The following is a 14,216-nucleotide window of genomic DNA, read 5'->3' as shown; positions in this document are numbered from 1 at the left end:
GGTGACGAATGTGACCGAGTCTTCGAATCCCGATCTCTTCTTTGGACTGAAGGTGTGTCATGTCCCTCGACGCCACGAAGCGATGGTCACTGACTTTGCATTCAGGGTGGCTACAACAACTTCGTGAGTTCTGCATACGCCATGACCCGGGGATACGATCCGATGTGTTCTTGCACAGGGCATAGTCACGACATTCACCTTCCAGACATATCCTCAAGGTCAGGTCTGGGTATGTCGGCCTGTCGTACAAACTATACAACATGTCAAAAGTGTCACATCTGCAGGGCGGTCAGATCACATATCCATCATCGAGCGTCAATAATGTTAGCGCTGCCACGGCAACCTTTTCGTCGAATGTCACCGACCCGAAGGCGGCTATCATCACCACCTACGACTATACCGGTGGGCTGGTGCGTGGATATACTATCTACTGTTCGTCTCATGGAGTCAACGGAATATGCGATAATATCAGATTCTTGCGTCTGTCATAATCTTCTACGATGCTCCTAATCCTCCGTCGGGGATTTTTGACGACTTCCTGTCAATACCGGCATTGGCGACCAACGTCAAGACACGGTCTTTCCTATCCTTGGTACAAGTCGAGCCGACGCAGGAAACAGCCAACTTCCGGTAATGCACCACGTCATGGGTTATCGTTGCAATGGACTCACATGTGCCTTGCAGCGGATATTACAATACAGTGCCTTTGACGGAGATCACCGAGGGCATTCTGAACGACGTGCTCACGGAAGCTCAGGTCTGTTCATCTTCAGTCTAACGTTGATGCGTCCTGATAAGATGCCTCCGACAGTATTGGGGCGAACAGCTGCAACTCGACTCGGACCAGATCATCAGTTACGACGTCGAGCCGTTCCTTCCGACTATTCTCACGCACGGAGGCCCGTCGGCATACCCGTGGACACGCACTGAGCGCTACCTGCCGTTGAACATATATTTCAGCTGGTCGGACGAGACTTATGACAGCGACTACTATACTGCGATCACGCAGACTGCGACAAATCTGACGTCTGCTGCGGTGGCGGAGGGACAAACGAACATCTCAGGCGCGCCGCACTACCCGAATTATTCGCTGTACGGGACACCGATCTCGGAAATCTAGGGCACCGCGCTGCCGACGCTCGTGGAGCTGAAGCGGACATACGATCCAAATAATGTGATGGGTCTTGCAGCTGAATGGAAGGTGCCAGCGTGACCAATTGATGTATGGGCTTATATTTGAGTCTGTATAGGCTCATGATTGCTATCCTGGATTAGAGGAAATCATTTCCACGGTCATCGCAGCACAGCATTAAAGTTGACAGTGTAGCCGCAGGAGAACGGCGCATCATAGAATGAAATTCCTCGAAATGTTGAGCTACGACGAGGATATAGAAGACTCTCAAAGAGCTTCAACACGGCCCAGAATTGATACCTGGCCGTTCAGCGGCCCAGCTGTGACGCCTTGATTCCGTGTATGGTAGGTACGCACTTTCTCGACACTCCCACAACTCAACAAATATCACTAATTCTTTTCAAAAGATGCTCGACCAATGTAAATGCAGTTCCTATGACGACCTTGCACCATGTACGCGGATGCGCGTTCTACAACCCGTCTCAGCGCTCGGCAGAGGCTGCTAGCTTTTTGGTCTGTAGTCATCCTGGTCGGGCTATGTGGCCTCTGGTCAATCGTGCTGCCGCGCTGATAAAAGTGAAGCTTAACGATAAAAACAGGCCACTGCCCATGCGTGCGTGCCCTATGGCTATTGGGCCTTCGAAACGAAATCAGCAGCGAACGCTGCATTGATATGATTAGATAGAGAATTTTCACAAAACATAACATTGATAGCAATCACAAAGCATGATCAGATCGTCTTTTCTCTGGCCGTCGGTCCGCCCGACGGCCAGGAGGTCAGAGTCAGAATGTCGTCGGGGCATGATCCTAGTCATCATGACTATTTCTAAGGCAAAAGAGTCCCCTAATGTTGACCGCCAGTGCGGAGACCTGATGCTGACCTTGGTTCACCGAACCTGTTGGATGACGGTCTTATAAACACATCAACAAGGAATAAAGGGACATGCACAACTGCGCACCTTTTGTCGAGGGGAGCGGAGATCTCGTGCCACCCTTCTTTACTCGTACCAGTCGTCAGAATGACTGCGCCTCCAGTAAGGCAGTCTTGCTCTGAGCCTCTGATGAGGCCTCGAGCGGCGTATCAACTGAGCGCCCCACCTCTGTCTCTTGAATGTCCGAGAGATGGTTGATGGTAACTCTGTCGGAGTTCGGGTTGGTAGGCTCCGTAGAAGGGCCATCGGGCAAATCTTGAGCCAACGGCAATATGCCGTCCGGTGTTGCCGCCCGGGGGTCACCCAGCGTACCATCGCGTGCTTTCCGGATGAGCCTAGCCAAAAACGTAATCAGCGCATGAGAAGGTGCAAAGGTCCAAGTAAAACGAACTCAGCCATTGCCTCTGCTTCCTCAATAAACCCACGGGGATCAGCGCATTCTCCTCCTTCGGCCAAATCGAACGAGTAGCTGACAAGGGGCACGACATCGATATCATCAACTTTAGCACGGAATGGACCAAGGACGGCCTCAACGATGGCATCAGTGTCGGCATCGCTGTCAGGATTAAGCACGAGAAATTCAGCGTCGGAATCGCTGTCGACACTGTCGGGGTACTCTGTGTCAGTGTCGCTATTGAGCGTAGGTATACGATCATCTTCTGTAGTGATTGCGGCGTCAAAGTGCTCAGAGACAGCATCCTCGTGCGGACATAGCGCGCCATCTTGATCCTCGCTGCAGTCGACCGCCTGAAGCCAGTCTTGCACATTCACGGCGTCAATAGGAGGGACAGGTGAGTCAGGGCTGGCTGCGACGTCAGACAATGTTGGGGTCTCCTCCGTTTCCACAGGCGGAGGCGGAGGGTCTAGAAATAGGGTGACGGTCAACTTCACATCGCAATATGAAGTCAAAATTTAAATTCACTCTGCTGTGCGCGGAATGCTTGGTGCTGCGCCCAATCCTCACTAAGGTATTGTTTATGTCTCGTCCTTTCCTCAAAAGACACTATTACAGCATCATCGTGATGTATGTCACGAGTAGGTATGCGGACGGTCGCCCAAACAAAAGAATGCTGATAGCAATTCGGGAATGGGAATGGCTTTGATGTTTGAAGGGGTTCACGACCCGCTGGATGTTCGCTACAGGGCTCGATGGGCGTGCACATACTCGATGTCTTGAATTCCTCTGGCTCATCTTTGGGCATGCCAACCCCCACGAACCGTATGAAACAACGGTGCCACGGATGACGACGAAGAGGAAAGTCATAGACCTATCGTCATGAATGAGTAAGCGGTTGGCCAACGACGCTAGGCACACACCGAATTTACAAACGCTATATACTTGCGGGGTGTCAATTTGCTTGCGACAGCTGTAAGACGCGGATCGTCGAGGGATTCGGCCATGCGTACGGGATCCAGCCATAGCGCGATATATGAGCCGTGACGTGGAATATAGCCGGTTTTAGCCTGCAGGTCTGACTGCATCGTTGCCTATCCTGAGTATAGCAGTGTGCAGTTCCTGTAACAACTTTGCACCATGTGCGCGGCTGCGTGTGCTACAGCCGTTTCCGAAACTAGGTGCGTATAAAGTTGCCGCTTAAATGTCGCTTCTTTCGAAGCGACAATCCGCTGCTTTTGAAGCACCCGGATGTGGCTGGGAAGGACGCAGAAACGGTTGCCTATGACTAAGCATGATGACCCTATGATCTGATCACGTTCTCGCCTCGCGAAGGGGGAAGCAGCCAATGAGGTCGGTGAATTATGCAGGCGTGACGACGTACTGCATTGGACGAGAGACAGTGTGCGAGGAATCGAAGTCAACAACGCTGTACATACACAATGGGTCTCGACGGGATTCTACTGGTTTACCCTTCGCATGGATTGAGAGAAACAACAGGGTATCGCGTGAGACATCATAACAAGTCGTGGTTGAAACCCGAGTTTGCCACGATCGATCTCGATACAGCATGAAAGGAATCCTGCAAACGAGTCGATTGCTCATCCGTGCTCTTGACGCGGCCATAGTTGATTCCCACGCCTCTATGTTCTCTTCTGCTGTTCAGCCTAGCCTTGTCTCTATATTCTCGTCCACGGGGAGCGAGCCTCTTAGTACTTTCTTGTCAAGCACAGACAAGTCATTACCATCAGATTCGTTCATATGCTTTTGCAACGACGCGACGTCTCTGCCACATCCACAACTACCGGCTATTCTGGTCTCACCTTCTACCAACGAGCAAGGCGCACCGGACTATGCTCTACAACAGACCGTTCTGCATATCCAATCCCCTACTCTTCGCACAACTTTCATCCGCTGCCCTCCATTTCGCGATGCCAACGGTCCTAGTGGACATCTCGGCATGAAGCATCCCTGGATCCACTTCCAAGTTCGCAACATGGGCCGTGAATTCTCCTTGGAGATCGGATTGGTTGACCAGTCTGGCAGAGAGGGTGTGGTTAGATGCTCTACATTCCAGGTACCGTACCTTTGTGTTCAAATCGTTCGAACAAGTATGGTGGCCTTGATGTCGCTTAATTTCTGCATAACGTTCCAATATCGGGCTCCATCAGCTCGAAATTCAGCCCATTAGCTGTGTTACCCCCGCAACGGCACAGGATGTCGGGTTGTTGGGTCTCACAGCAGCCCCACTACCCCAAAGTCGGAACGGTACTGGGATTTCTGGCCAGCCTATTCCGAGATTGCCAGGAATCCTGGTGTGAGATCATAACTATTTACTTTGCTTCACGTCGTACCTTGCTCAGTCGTACTGAGACAAGTGCTGAACAGAGAGAGCCATGCCTCCGCATGGGAAATCCTCCCCTTCTTCATTTACCCCTCTTACTACCGTCGTCCTCCTCCCGCCCTCTCACATCGTGGTGTACGATCAACCTGAACCTCCCCACATTGCTTCCACACTTCTTGTCCGCTTCTCTCTTGCGCCCCGACGGAGACGAGGACGCGGATTTACCGGACAGCGACGACGACGACGACGGTGACGTGCCCTTACCGACCGCGTCATCGGCCAGCCAGCGCGTTCTACAGACGGGGTTCAACCAGGTACCTGCAGGGACGTACTCGTACGTCTCGTACGTCAAGGTATACGCGACATGCCGATTGAGGCGAATATGGTTCAGCGAGGACGGGCCAAAACAGAGGCTGCCATGGGAGTTTCAGCTTTATGCAGCCGATTGACGGGCGCGGTATTCCTAATTACAGATGAGAAGGCATACATTTCGGTCGTTACATTAATGTGTTGGAGGTGGTACATCGGCGATGAAGTGCAGTGAAGCTATTTTATCTCGTATCTCGTAGCAAGCCGTCTAACGACGTAAAGTATAGCGACGCCAAGGGAATGTTTCCTTTGAGTAGAATGCCAAAGGCACTTCGCATCAGGGTGATCCCGGATCGGACGGACTCTGGCTTGGGTACGACCCGTACCCAAGCCAGAGTTCGTCCTTCAATGCCCTGACGTAGCCTGTAGTGAAGATGAAGATGATGCCCGGCGTATGCACGAAGTCATTGTCTCTAGGCACCTTGAAGCCGCCATCACCACAGAAGACGATCACACATTTACGCTCAATGGCGCCACTGACACAAAGTACCTTGACGATGTCGACAACAACGGCACGCTTTCCGTCTACGGATGAGAATGCGCTAACCCCTATGGCTTTATCGAGGAAACAGAAGCAATGACTGAGTTTGTTTTGCTAAGACCTGTTCACTTCCTCATGCGCTGATGGTGATTTCAGCTGGGCTCATCCGAAAAGCACGCAACAGAACAGCATGCTGGGAGATCATGGGGCGGCAGAACCTGACGATGCCGTTTATTCAATATTTGGTCGACGGCCCGGGTTCTGGCGCGTGGAATGAACGAAGAAGAGGCGGCACCAGGGCTTTGCTTTCCTCGTTGAAAGGTGCGCAGTTGCACGTTCCTGTGTGTCTTATCAATGTATGCTCAAGACCGACACTCAACGGGCCCGGTGAAGCGAGGTCAGCATCAGGTCTCCGCGCTGGCGGCCGACATCAGGAGGCTCCTTTAGCTTCGCGACGTTCGTGACGACTAAGATTATACCCCGGAGAGATTCTAGTTCCGGCCTCCTGGCCATTGGGTGGACAGACGGCCAGAGAAGATGATCTTCTCGCGCTTTGTGGCTGCTATCGATGTTAGTCGTGACATACCCGTAGCCTTGTTTCCAGAAGACCATTTTGTTCCGTTAATGCCATGCTGATTTCGTTTCGAAGGCCCAATGGCTGTTTTTGAATTTGTAGAGACTGCTGCGACGGCGTAATTTGTGACGCTGATCCTGCTACGACGGTTATTTGCGGACTGCACGCACCCATTGAGTAACGTACCCGCGACGGCGGTGATTGACTGGCGATCTAAATTGACGAGTGCGGAAAACTTTACCGTACGCTTGGCTAGAAGCTAGCCTATGTTTGAAAGTCACGTTTGCCTCAATGCACGGCGGCGGAGGATACTAATTCCAACGCTGCACTCGCGCGCAAGCTAAACCAGCAAGAGAGACCCTGGACCAAGCCAATGGAAATGGAACACGAAGATCTAATGCCAGCGCCTTCTCTGGTATCACACACGCTACCTGCAGCCTGGAATACGGGAACAATGCGACCTCTCAGCTGGCTGGAGACTTCTCGGCGATATTATGCACCATCTTCCTCGGCGCTCGTCAGAATTCGCTGGAAGATGCCTGCGGATACAGGTACCGTGGCCTCAGATGGTGAGTCAAGTAGGCCGAAAAGGGCAGTGCGCGATCCGGAATAGGCAATGGCTTCTTGCTTCGGTCCCTGCTTTTAAGAGAATGGAGACCACACCGATCAGATCACGCAATTCGCGAACACGACGGTCGTTCGTTCTTGTGTTGCAGAGCTTATGATTGGATAGAAGGCTCCCTATGAAGGGGTTCTGGTGCATCAGGGCTCGGCGGCCTTCTGAGACCTGCGTGCAACCTCAAAGCGTATGAGGGATCTAGCCTAGCATCCGTGTGCCTGCTCAATACTAACCGATAAGCTCCTGGTCGATCCTAAGGTGGGTCATCATGACCCCAAACGTCAGTGGAGGTAGAGCAGGATGTCTTCTTACTTGATTTTCAGGAGCCTATGAGCACCAGCATAGACTAGCATAGACTAATGAAATCGTCAGTGTACTGAATGCACACCCACAATATAGAATGATATGGCGTACCAGCTGATCGGCTCCCGGCATAGTCTGCACCGAGCAGGCTAATGAGGCACAATCATTCAGTGCTTTTTTGAGGACTTTAATTCTTATTGGTGGGGCCGAAATATAGGAGACTGGTCTTGGTCACGAGCAGTCAGCGCCAATGCCAGACCAGTATTTCCTGTTTATCGACAAGACAAAACGAAACGATTGAGGACTTCATTCTCCACCGTAAGTAACAAGAGCCTGGTGATGGTCGTGAGATTGAACACATCATGATGATGTGGAAGGACACAAGAGTCATCATAGCAGTTGGTACTGAGCAGATCGATCCAATTGGGACAATAGCGCGTACGATCCTATATATGGCGTAAGTATGTTTGTCCGCGTGGGTCCATTCATGCGCTGACTAAGTACGTCCGGCAATTGCCGTAAGATACACCACACGTCTCTTGAGCATCTCCCCCCACCGCTGCTCGTTCATCGCATGGCGCATTCCTTTCCGCGCTCTCCATGCTGCCGGACTTGCCGTCAGGTTTGCCGACAATTGAATTTGATCCAACATATGGCACATATCTCGCTCTTTGGCTAGTCAAGATGGCGGAATGCGTTGACGACCCTCGTGTGAGACCTTTGTCCAGGTGCCTGCGGCAGAGCACGCTTCTGCTCAGTGCTTGTCTGCGAGCGACTCAGCCATCACAGCAACAGCAACCGAACATCTTTCCAATATGCCGCCCGTGGTACTACTCGAGACAGAGAACAGACCGCTCGTGCCTGAGGCTGATCTATCGACACACAGAAAAGGATGCTGTCAATGCTTCATCTGGCTCACCAAAAGGTGCGTGGCCATGCACGACGTTTAACGCAATGCTGATGTATCTCCCTAAAGCTTGGTTCCCTGCGAATGTACGTCGTATCAGCGCCCGGATTACTGCGGTCTCAACAAGCATTCTCCGAGCGGTTCGTCTCCGCAAAGTGCATGATGACGAGCATTGATGCTATTCTCGTACGGGGTATGGCTTCATGGATGCCTACTCGGAATATATTGACTGGAGTAAAGCCTGAGCCTACAACGGATTGGCTCACAAAAGGGAACGTTCCTATTTGTTTTATGACTGCGAGTGATCAGCTATACTGTATTTTATTTCGCCTCGCAGCGCTACACTACGAGATACTGGATATGGCCATGATCTCGGCAACCTTCCCGTACTGGGTCACTCAAGTAACCTTGTTTGAAAGTTCATGGAATTGGATGAAATTTGAAGAATGCGCTGCCATGAACGTGAGCGCTGAGCTAACTGTCCTTAGAGCTATGGGCCCCAGATCCCCTGCATCATCCTATGCGAGCCCGACGGCCGGTGACCAAAGATCAGGCCCAGATATAGTAAGTACCGCATGATTTACATACGGAAACGTTATCCGAAGTGCTTCGGAGAGATGCCACAGCTTCCAACGTCGTGTCGTCGGAGCTGCTTGGGCGTGAGATACTCGCCCAGCCAATTCTACATGAGCCTAAGGGGCGGCGTGGACATCCCGCACCAATAAGTGGCCTGCGAACCTTCGCATAACTACATATCTTAAATCAATGGCATCTATTACACAATGCCGGAAACAATCTGCCTGCTTTCGCTGCACGCCGACTCCTTTTGGTCACTCGTATCTCTTGATGGCCTTGCAATCCTGCTATGATTGAGAATTAACTCCGCCGTCCCTGCGGTACTAATGAGCAGTAGCACCGCATGGCAGCATCGCCGACTCCGGGCTTCGCATCGTCTCCCACCTAACCAGATACCAGGACATGCGGCATTCCTAGTGCGCGCTCTCGTCATCGTCTACGACCACACGCTGAGCAGGCACACGGATGTCAGGCTAGATCTCTCATATGCTTCGAGATTGCATGCAGGTCTCAGAAGGCCGCCGAGCCCTGATGCACCAGAACCCCTTCATAGGGAGCCTTCTATCCAATCATAAGCTCTGCAACACAAGAACGAACGACCGTCGTGTTCGCGAATTGCGTGATCTGATCGGTGTGGTCTCCATTCTCTTAAAAGCAGGGACCGAAGCAAGAAGCCATTGCCTATTCCGGATCGCGCACTGCCCTTTTCGGCCTACTTGACTCACCATCTGAGGCCACGGTACCTGTATCCGCAGGCATCTTCCAGCGAATTCTGACGAGCGCCGAGGAAGATGGTGCATAATATCGCCGAGAAGTCTCCAGCCAGCTGAGAGGTCGCATTGTTCCCGTATTCCAGGCTGCAGGTAGCGTGTGTGGTACCAGAAGGCGTTGACAACAGATGCCTTGGGTGCCTTTGGAAGTTTGGTCCGACATGCGTGCGAGTGGAATGTTGGAATGAGTGCCCTCGGCCGCAGTGCATTGCAATTCTATCCCACTTACCCGGTAGCATATTCCCGCACTTGTAAATCCAGATTGCCAGTAGATCGCGGGTGCGTGGTGCGTCAAGACCGTAAGCAGCGGTCGGAGCCTTCGAAAAGAAACCAGCAACGAATGCTGCATTATTGATTAGATAGAAGGTGTTTTCAAAACAGCTACGAATATGTCACAACTAACATCGATAGCAGTCACAAAGCACGAGTAGATCATCTTTTCTGGCCGTCTGTCCGCCCAATGGCCACGACCTCAGACCCAGGATGTCGTCAGGGTATAATCCTAGTCGTCATGAACGCTTCGAAGACAAAGGAGTCTCTTGATGTCAACTGCCAGCGCGGAGACCTGACGCTGACTCCGCTTCACCAGGCCTGTTGGGTGACAGTCGTAAGGACATATGAATGGGGTACAAAGGGACATGCGCGACTGCGTACCTTTTGTCGAGGAAAGCGGTGATCCCTTCATTCGTACCAGTCGCCAGAATGACCGCGCCTCCGGTAAGGTGGTGTCGCCCTTAGTCTCCGGCGAGGACTCCGGCGGCGTATCAACTGAACGTTCTATCGCCGTCTCCATAGTGTCCGAAGGATGCTCAGTGATAGCATTGCCGGAGTCTGCATTGGTGGGAGCCTCATCGCGTACCAGATCAGGCTCCGGAGTAGTGCCCTCGGCCACATCTTGAGCCAATGGCACCAAACTGTCAGGTGTTGCCGCCCGAGGGTCACCCAGCGTACCATCGCGTGCTTTCCGGATGAGCCTAGCCAAAATCGCGATTAGCGCGTGAGGTGAAATGGTCGAAGTAAAACGAACTCAGCCATTGCCTCTGCTTCCTCAATAAACCCACGGGGATCAGCGCATTCTCCTCCTTCGGCCAAATCAAACGAGTAGCTGACAAGGGGCACAACATCGATATCATCAACTTTAGCGCGGAATGGACCAAGGACGGCCTCAACGATGGCCTCAGTGTCGGTATTGTTGTCAGCAGTAAGCACGAGAAATTCAGCGTCGGAATCGCTGTCGACACTGTCGGGGTACTCTGTGTCAGTGTCGCTATTGAGCGTAGGTATACGGTCATCTTCTGCAGTGATTGCGGCGTCAAAGTGCTCAGAGACAGCATCCTCGTGCGGACATGGTGCGCCATCTTGATCCTCGCTGCAGTCGACCGCCTGAAGCCAGTCTCGCACATTCACAGCGTCATTCGGAGGGACAGATGAGTCAGGGTTCGCTACGATCTCTGAGAATGTTGGGGTCTCCTCCGGTTCCACAGGCGGAGGCGGAGGGTCTAGAAATAGGATGACGGTCAACTTCACATCGCAATATGAAGTCAAAATTTATATTCACTCTGTTGTGCGCGTAATGCTTGGTGCTGCGCCCAATCCTCACTAAGGTATTGTTCATGCCTGACTCTTTCCTCAAAAGACACTATTACAGCATCATCGTGATGTATGTCACGAGTAGGTATGCGGACGGTCGCCCAAACGAAAGAATGCTGATAGCAATTCGGGAATGGGAATGGCTTTGATGTTTGAAGGGGTTCACGACCCGCTGGATGTTCGCTACAGGGCTCGATGGGCGTGCACATACTCGATGTCTTGAATTCCTCTGGCTCATCTTTGGGCATGCCAACCCCCACGAACCGTATGAAACAACGGTGCCACGGATGACGACGAAGAGGAAAGTCATAGACCTATCGTCATGAATGAGTAAGCGGTTGGCCAACGACGCTAGGCACACACCGAATCCACAAACGCTATATACTTGCGGGGTGTCAATTTGCTTGCGACAGCTGTAAGACGCGGATCGTCGAGGGATTCGGCCATGCGTACGGGATCCAGCCATAGCGCGATATATGAGCCGTGACGTGGAATATAGCCGGTTTTAGCCTGCAGGTCTGACTGCATCGTTTCTTGTCCTGAGTTAAGCACAGGCTGGGGGTGAGAGACGGGCGGGACAGGTTTACAGGAAAGTGACTGGCATAGGTGTGGTACTCCACTGCGCCGAAGGACAACTTGGAAATGGGCACGGAACCAAACATTGGAGGCGCTGTCATCACCTGATCACCAATCTCGGCATCGCTGTCGGCTGCTGCCCAGCGCTGCAAAATCCCAACGGAACTATCCGTTGTCACATTATTCGAAGCCAGAATCACATATGCCTTTCGCATTCGAGTAAAACTGGGTGCGCGCCGAGACCCATTGACTGCAACCTGCATGGATGTAATCCGATGTATACACTCCACCTATCGAGGCAAGGCGAACGGTGATCTTCCACTGTCCTCAGCAGCCTGAACGCAGTATTATTAGCCCCTGTCCCCCCTCCCCTCAAACAGAAAGTATTGACCCGAAATCAGAGATCCTGGATTCCCTTATACGGGCGCTTGCGATACGCCCATTGGTCTGAATCATGGATTCATAAAAGACCTTGTCTCGTTCCCAGCCGGTTTATCCGCGGTGGTTGGGTGTGGGATAAAACTGGCTGGGTATGAGACAAGAAAGACCCTTCAGCCTCGAGGCTCCAGCTTCTAGCGCTGGAGAACCCCGACGAGAATGTGGTCTCCTAGGCTGCCTAGTACGGAGTAGATAGGAATCGCCGTGCATTCAAAAAAGCCCATGATCTTAGATTCAGATGTCCTTCGACCTCGCAGTGGGAAGAACCGCTTTCTGCTCAAATCATTCAGTATACAATTTGGGGTCGATTGCATAGAACCACAGTATAAGTCGCAATGGATGAGCCCCAGTAGACGTCTCCCTACCTGCCCGCCAAGCACCGCCACCCCTCCTCCCCACAGCCATGCAAGCTGCTTCCAATGCCTCCAACAGCTTCCAGAAGGGAGAGATCCACGGCACCCGCATTAATCTCAATACCCCCTTTGAGATGGTGCTTAATTTCCACGCCTCTCTCACAACTCTGGGACCAACGACAACATCGGGACGTCCTGGCAAGATGCGACCCTGTGTGGTGATGAAAGTTGGTGAGATGGGGGCTCCCCCAACAATCTGCTTGATGGCGACCTTCGGAGGTGATACAGTAGACAACATGCCCGAGGTGTGGCGGCACTTTTGTGTCGCCGTTGATCCCCCAATCGGCCACGAAGGGCATCGCGTGGGTGTATCTCCCACGTTCCCTCCCCAGGAAGGGCACTCCTACATCGTCGCTTTGCCCATCCCGTCACATCGGCCTCTCCGATACCTGTTCAACTCGTGGACGGATAACTCTGGTCAGAAACATCCACGCCATCTCAACGACCTGCAACAGTTCGCAAAAACTTGCGAAGACATATTATCTGCATGGCAGCTGCTCGAGGAGAACGACCCGGATTTCCGGGAGAGAATGCTCAAAGATTATCAGGTACGGAATCACGTCATCGCAAGTCTTACTTGTACGCAACTAAGTCTTATACAGGTCAGTCGTGCAGCCAATGAACGTAAAAAGCGAAGCTTAAAAACACATGATGGAGAGAAATAATGTATCGGTGCGTTATGATCTGTCCGCACACAGGGACAATACCTGATGCGTTCCTTCAGAATGGGCGTGATCCATAGCACCTACCGCCATCTCCAGCGAGACCCGAGCCTGTATTGGTAGAGGAGTCTGCGTGATCGCAGTATAGTACTCGTTGTCATAAGTCTCGTCCGAACAGCTGAAATAAATGTTCAACGGCAAGTAGCGCTCAGTGCGCGTCCACGGGTATGCCGACGGGGCTCCGTGCGTGAGGATGGTCGGAAGGAACGGCTCGACGTCGTAACTGATGATCTGGTCCGAGTTGAGTTGCAACTGTTCGGCCCAATACTGTCAGAGGCATCTTATCAGGAAGCATCAACGTCAGACTGACGATGAACAGACCTGGGCTTCCGTGAGCACGTCGTTCAGAATGCCCTGAGTGATTTCCGTCAGAGGCACTGTATTTTTATATCCGCTGCAAGGCACATGTGAGTCCATTGCAACGATAACCTATGACATGATGCATTACCGGAAGTTGGCCGTTTCCTGCGTCGGCTCGACCTGTACCAATGATAGGAAAGAACGTGTCTTGACGTTGGTCGCCAATGCCGGTATTGACAGGAAGTCGTCAAAAATCCCCGACGGAGCGTCGTAGAAGATTATGACAGACGCAAGAGTCTGATATAATCGCAGATCTCGTTGACTCCATGAGACGAACAGTAGATAGTATATCCACGCACCAGCCCACCGGTATAGTCGTAGGTGGTGATGATAGCCGCCTTCGGGTCGGTGACATTCGACGAAAAGGTTGCCGTGGCAGCGCTAACATTATTGACGCTCGATGATGGATATGTGATCTGACCGCCCTGCAGATGTGACACTTTTGACATGTTGTATAGTTTGTACGACAGGCCGACATACCCAGACCTGACCTTGAGGATATGTCTGGAAGGTGAATGTCGTGACTATGCCCTGTGCAAGAACACATCGGATCGTATCCCCGGGTCATGGCGTATGCAGAACTCACGAAGTTGTTGTAGCCACCCTGAATGCAAAGTCAGTGACCATCGCTTCGTGGCGTCGAGGGACATGACACACCTTCAGTCCAAAGAAGAGATCGGGATTCGAAGACTCGGTCACATTCGTCACCGTTCCGT

At 52.2% G+C, this 14,216-nt stretch overlaps 3 protein-coding genes across 3 annotated transcripts in view; 1 reads left to right on the top strand and 2 right to left on the bottom strand.

The window, feature by feature from the left end:
- Positions 1-19: 19 nt before the first annotated feature.
- POSPLADRAFT_1074735 (hypothetical protein) lies at positions 20-1,246 on the top strand (the record flags this gene model as incomplete). The annotated part of the gene is made up of 7 exons (XM_024482739.1): positions 20-52; positions 106-123; positions 179-229; positions 285-410; positions 473-630; positions 685-757; positions 812-1,246. Coding segments are annotated over 7 exons (768 nt in total), but the record flags the coding sequence as incomplete, so codon positions are not given.
- Positions 1,247-2,146: 900 nt separating this feature from the next.
- On the bottom strand, positions 2,147-6,479 carry POSPLADRAFT_1145931 (hypothetical protein; the record flags this gene model as incomplete). The annotated part of the gene is made up of 11 exons (XM_024485857.1): positions 2,147-2,399; positions 2,456-2,927; positions 4,328-4,497; positions 4,698-4,747; positions 4,813-4,838; positions 4,902-5,095; positions 5,135-5,215; positions 5,290-5,348; positions 5,530-5,720; positions 6,239-6,310; positions 6,413-6,479. Coding segments are annotated over 11 exons (1,635 nt in total), but the record flags the coding sequence as incomplete, so codon positions are not given.
- Positions 6,480-8,830: 2,351 nt separating this feature from the next.
- POSPLADRAFT_1146473 (hypothetical protein) overlaps positions 8,831-14,216 on the bottom strand; it is a gene marked incomplete at both ends in the record, with an annotated part of 6,861 nt that continues 1,475 nt past the window's right edge. Inside the window, 16 exons of the mRNA XM_024485939.1 lie at positions 8,831-8,946; positions 9,357-9,488; positions 9,631-9,744; positions 10,056-10,375; positions 10,429-10,900; positions 10,960-11,040; positions 11,203-11,305; positions 11,355-11,546; positions 11,579-11,817; positions 12,371-12,629; positions 13,462-13,534; positions 13,589-13,737; positions 13,800-13,925; positions 13,981-14,031; positions 14,087-14,104; positions 14,158-14,190. Of these exons, the coding sequence (XP_024337649.1) occupies positions 8,831-8,946; positions 9,357-9,488; positions 9,631-9,744; positions 10,056-10,375; positions 10,429-10,900; positions 10,960-11,040; positions 11,203-11,305; positions 11,355-11,546; positions 11,579-11,817; positions 12,371-12,629; positions 13,462-13,534; positions 13,589-13,737; positions 13,800-13,925; positions 13,981-14,031; positions 14,087-14,104; positions 14,158-14,190 (2,478 nt within the window). The remainder of the gene's footprint in view (positions 8,947-9,356; positions 9,489-9,630; positions 9,745-10,055; positions 10,376-10,428; positions 10,901-10,959; positions 11,041-11,202; positions 11,306-11,354; positions 11,547-11,578; positions 11,818-12,370; positions 12,630-13,461; positions 13,535-13,588; positions 13,738-13,799; positions 13,926-13,980; positions 14,032-14,086; positions 14,105-14,157; positions 14,191-14,216) is intronic.

This window comes from Postia placenta (assembly GCF_002117355.1).
Source record: "Postia placenta MAD-698-R-SB12 unplaced genomic scaffold POSPLAscaffold_9, whole genome shotgun sequence".
NCBI classification, from domain to species: Eukaryota; Fungi; Basidiomycota; class Agaricomycetes; order Polyporales; family Adustoporiaceae; genus Rhodonia; species Rhodonia placenta.
Note: the sequence above shows the minus strand (reverse complement) of the source record. Positions and strands in the feature narration are given on the sequence as shown.